At 38.2% G+C, this 5,263-nt stretch overlaps 1 protein-coding gene across 1 annotated transcript in view; it reads left to right on the forward strand.

The window, feature by feature from the left end:
• The window catches only part of tnikb (TRAF2 and NCK interacting kinase b), a 62,711-nt gene that overhangs the window by 31,983 nt on the left and 25,465 nt on the right, over positions 1–5,263 (forward strand). The window contains exons 6-14 of the mRNA XM_016453900.1: positions 497–607; positions 733–823; positions 1,297–1,427; positions 1,543–1,597; positions 1,684–1,762; positions 1,868–2,043; positions 2,278–2,344; positions 2,436–2,634; positions 3,878–3,994. Coding sequence (XP_016309386.1) covers positions 497–607; positions 733–823; positions 1,297–1,427; positions 1,543–1,597; positions 1,684–1,762; positions 1,868–2,043; positions 2,278–2,344; positions 2,436–2,634; positions 3,878–3,994 — 1,026 coding nt within the window. The remainder of the gene's footprint in view (positions 1–496; positions 608–732; positions 824–1,296; positions 1,428–1,542; positions 1,598–1,683; positions 1,763–1,867; positions 2,044–2,277; positions 2,345–2,435; positions 2,635–3,877; positions 3,995–5,263) is intronic.

Raw genomic sequence — 5,263 nt, forward strand, 5'->3', positions numbered from 1 at the left:
ATCCCGAGTGCTGTATTGAATTGCTCAATGGCATTTCACACCCTTGTTTTAGGTCTTTAAATTGAATTTGAGGATAATAAATAATATTATATAATAAATCTATATTATTTAAATTCAGTGTGTATGTATATATACATATATGTGTGTGTGTGTATATATATATATATATATATATATATATATTGTGTATGTGTGTGTATATATATATATTTTAAAGAGGTTTTTTATGCTCATCAAGGCATTCTAATATGCTATCTTCATTAACAATAAATGCAGCCCTGATGAACATAAAAACTTCTTTAAAACACTTTAAAAATCTTAATGATCCCAAACTTTTGAACGGCAGTATTTTTACATATGTATGTTTATGTATGTGTGTGTGTAAATATATATACATATGTGTATATAAGTGTAGAATAGTTCTCCACTAAATTAGATTGTTCATCATTGGGTTGTTAGGTTTTGTCCTAATATTGTTGACGTGTTGTGTCTGTAGTTGGTGATGGAGTTTTGTGGTGCTGGTTCAGTGACAGACCTGATAAAGAACACCAAAGGAAACTCTCTGAAGGAGGAGTGGACAGCCTACATCTGCAGAGAGATCCTCAGGGTGAGTATCTGTGTAGTGTGGGCCACTAGAAGACATTATTAGCTTACAGAAGTGTTATTTTTGAAGAGTGTTTCCTCATTTGACCTTCTCCAGTTGAGTCTAACCTATTCATCTGGTTTTGATAGGGTCTGACCCACTTGCATCAACATAAGGTCATTCATCGTGATATCAAAGGTCAGAACGTTTTGCTCACAGAAAATGCGGAAGTCAAACTAGGTGAGTTCACACCCCGGACAGCTATCACACAGACACAATGTACATTCTGTTATGACACACTTACTTCAGAAGAAGCTTCCGTAAATGTGTATGAATCAGTGTTGAGGTTTAACTAACTAAAAGTAACAATGATGATAACGTAACTAGAATTTTTGGTAGTGTCCAATATCTAGAAACAGGTTGGTTTTTTTTTGAGTATGTATGTGTGTGTTTATATTGGTTGATTCTGTCTGTCTTGAGGAGCCTGTGACCCTCCTCTGGAGTTATTAGGGCTTGTCATCGAGTTGTTTGAGTTTGGGAGACAGTTCAGGCTGGTTGCTATGACAACAACTGCCTGCGGTGACGAGGGAAGAGTGGCACAGAGGCAGATGGCAGCATGCACTTCATCAAAGACCTCTCCTCTCGTTACTGCACGCAGACACATTAAGGCCAAATCTTCCCGGTGTGTGTGTGATTGCGTGTGTTTTCAACAGTTGATTTTGGTGTGAGTGCACAGTTGGACCGTACCGTCGGTAGGAGGAACACTTTTATTGGCACGCCATATTGGATGGCTCCAGAGGTCATAGCTTGTGATGAGAACCCAGATGCCACATATGACTTCAAGGTATTTCAAACGATTCTTAATTACGCTCACTTTCTTCTTACAACACCTGATTGCTTTTGTGTGAGGGTCTTGTTTGGCTTCAGGCAGAGATCCTAACAGCACCGTTTTGTTACAGAGTGATCTGTGGTCGCTGGGAATTACAGCTATTGAAATGGCAGAAGGAGCCCCTCGTAAGTCCAGCGCAATGCAGTACATGATAATGTATTTTATATGAACACAGTGATTGCTAAACACAAACACCTGTCTGTTTTCTCAGCGCTGTGCGATATGCATCCCATGCGAGCACTTTTCCTCATACCCAGAAACCCAGCGCCCCGTCTCAAGTCCAAGAAGTGGTGAGTCAAACCTCTCATCATATTGAATATGCACTTCAAATCTACAACTGATGGTAATGAACAGGACCTGATAGTCAAAACTGATCGGTTTGTTGTTCTCTGTAGGTCTAAAAAGTTCCAGTCATTCATTGAGAGCTGTTTAGTGAAGAATCACAACCAGAGACCCAGTACTGAGCAGCTCGTCAAGCATCCCTTCATCAAAGACCTTCCCAACGAGAGACAGGTCCGAATCCAGCTCAAAGACCACATTGACCGGACCAAGAAGAAGAGAGGAGAGAGGGGTGAGTTTACTTGGTTTCTGTTTGGGCTGGGTTGATAATATCGATTACTCGATTTTAATCTTCTTCATTTTGATGAGCCAATATTGATTCTTAAATCCCAAGCTTGATTTTTTTTTTAGTCTATGCTGAAAGGAAAAATTGAAATCGCATCATATGACCCCTTTAAAAGTTTTATTCTTAAAAACCTACGTCTTGCAGTGCTGTGTGATTATCCGTTTTTTTGTTTTTTTTCAGACGAGACGGAATATGAGTACAGTGGAAGTGAAGAGGAGGAGGAAGAGCGAGACATAGGAGAGCCGAGGTACATAGACTTTTTTCCGCTCACATACACAAGCATGTGGGTATTGTGGAGACCTGATTGACTTAAAGATGATTTAACGTCTTCCTTACAGCTCCATCATAAACATCCCTGGGGAATCGACCCTGAGGCGGGACTTCCTGCGTCTGCAGTTGGCCAATAAGGAGCGCTCCGAAGCCCTGAGGAGACAACAGCTAGAACAGCAACAGAATGAGGAACACAAGCGCCAACTACTGGCAGAGAGGCAGAAACGCATCGAGGAACAGAAGGAGCAAAGGAGGAGACTAGAAGAGGTATGAAAAGAAACAGTTTAAAGACTGTGGGTGTGTAGCCATGTTTCTGAAATCTTCAGCATTAGAGTGGTGTATTAATATCTTTAAAGCTAAATATGTAATCTAAATATATTTATAATGTTGTATTGATATAGTTTGAATTATTTCATGTTATATTATTTAAAGCACTTATTATTTTATTTTAATATATTTAAAGCTAAATATTTAATCTAAATATATTGTTTATAATATTTTATTCATTTATATTTATATTATTTAAAGCACGTTTTATTTTAATATCTTTAAAGCTAAATATTTAACCTAAATATATTTATAATATTGTATTAATTTATATATTCTTATTCCAGCATCTGAGGTTGCTTTAAGACCCATTAAATATCAAGTTATTACCCAACAAAGAACCAAAGTTGTTCTGAATCAAAAAATACGTTGAAAGGTAATAATATTATCATAAACAATATGCTAAATTATTAACAAAAACAACAACAGCAGACATATGGATCAAAAAAATTATTAGTATTCACCATATTACCAATTAACACATGAATTTGAGTCAAAATCTCACACAGCCTCTGGCATCAACAACAAAAGAAATGGGAAGCATTTTCTTCTGCTTTCATGCATGATTATATGCTTAGTTGCATTTTATTGTTTGCATTTAGCATTGTTTTTCCTTGTAACCCTATCAGAACAAACAGACAATATGCTTTGCTATTATTCCGGTCACACTCAAGCACACACTTCCTGTACTCTATTTTGTCTGTGTAATGGCTCATGAGATGGGAGACTCTGAGCTATGATCAGTCCACAGGAAGGTTACCCAACATCTTGGGAACTCTTCAAACAGGAGACAAAGAAAGATGATGATAACTGAACCAGTAGAGATATTCCTGAGTTATGTGATGTAGGGTTTTCTCAGTAGGGGAGGGAGCAGAAAACCTGTGGGGATGAATCAGGGGGCCCGGCTGGGCGTCAACCTCTCATTCAACACATCTATCTCCCGCTGGTCCACTGTCAGGCCGCCTCATTTCAGCACAGCTCCTGTCAGCAGCCCCTGCTGGGGAAACGCCATTCAGAATGGCTACCCGCTCGAAATGCATTGTCTTTTAAACTGCCACCTAGTGGTATAGGAAGGAACTACATGTGCTAGTGTGAAGCTGGGCCGATAGTTGGGGTCAGCATTGAGATTTATTTGTAAGAATGGGAGGTTCATTAATGAGAACATGTGTTTGTAATCTCACAGCAACAGCGACGGGAGAGAGAGCTCCGGAAACAGCAGGAGAGAGAGCAGAGGAGGCGTTATGAGGAGATGGAGCAGCTCCGGAGAGAGGAGGAGAGGAGGCATGCTGAGAGGGAGCAGGTACATAAGTACACATAAGCGCACATCCACAATCATACATGGCTACTGTTTTTTTTTTTTTTCACAAGAAGTTGATGGTTAGTTATTTCAGGACTGAAAATGTACATAATTATGCAACCTGCCTGTTATATATTGGTCTGTGACTACAAACTAACCTATAATTCACTGTGCAAAAAAAGATAGGGAAGCTAAACCGTGCCAGAAATGACAACTTCATTTATACGAACAGGAAGAGAAGAAATGAAGTGACGTGGTGGGTTCACACACTCACACTCCATGCTAACAGACTCCCACTGATTCACCACTACAGAGAGGGAGCAAGATGTCTTTCTGTTAATAAATGACACATCTATTTAGAGATCAGTCAATTTTTCACAGTTTTTTTTTTTGACATACCAGTTATTTCAATATTCTAGCATTCAATAACTGATATATATATATATATATATATATATATATATATATATATAAATAAATAAATAGATATAAATATTTGTAGCATTTTCTCCTCTGAAACATCCAAATAATAGTTATAACAGTATCATTGTTGATGAACAGTAATTTGCCATGAGAAACCGATTATTTCAATTAGAAAAGGGTGAATATTGGTGTCGAAAAAAAAAACAGTGAAAATCTTTTTTGATCAGTCTCTCCATGTAAACATAAACGCAAACATTATCACATATGCACATATGCACACTTCCTAAAGCAGACACGCATGAAGAGAGCGTGTATCCATGCACTCGTTTTTAAAACCCTCTGTTAATCATATGTGTAATGCGCAGTGCCCTTTGTTCTCAGCTGTAACGGTCCTCTCAGCTATGCATATCAGACTCTCACATGCCTCGATCCCTTGTTTAAAGCATTCTCTCCAGTCTATGACTCACTTCCTCTAGAGAGAGAAATGTTCTGTTGGATGGTATGCATATTTAAAGCACCCACCCACCCTTTCAAATGTGGTTGGGCTGCACAAGCCCTGTTCAATGGTGAATTAGGACGTCTCACGGGCCATGTGTGAGATTCTATGCAGAGACAAATAAGAATGACTGAGCCATTAATGAGAGTAAATATTCATCACTTCTCACATTTGTCTTGTTTTCTGTTTGAAGCCAAATCTTGTTTAATCTTTTCTTAACCTGTTTTGCACTATAATGCTGTAATTTACTATGTACACTACCATTCAGTTTGGGGTCAGTTATGGTTTTTAATGTTTTTCAAAGAAATCTCATGTTCACCAAGAAAGCATTTATTTGATTGTTACAACAGTAA

The sequence above is a fragment of the Sinocyclocheilus anshuiensis genome, unplaced genomic scaffold (assembly GCF_001515605.1).
Source record: "Sinocyclocheilus anshuiensis isolate Anshui unplaced genomic scaffold, SAMN03320099.WGS_v1.1 scaffold928, whole genome shotgun sequence".
NCBI classification, from domain to species: domain Eukaryota; kingdom Metazoa; phylum Chordata; class Actinopteri; order Cypriniformes; family Cyprinidae; genus Sinocyclocheilus; species Sinocyclocheilus anshuiensis.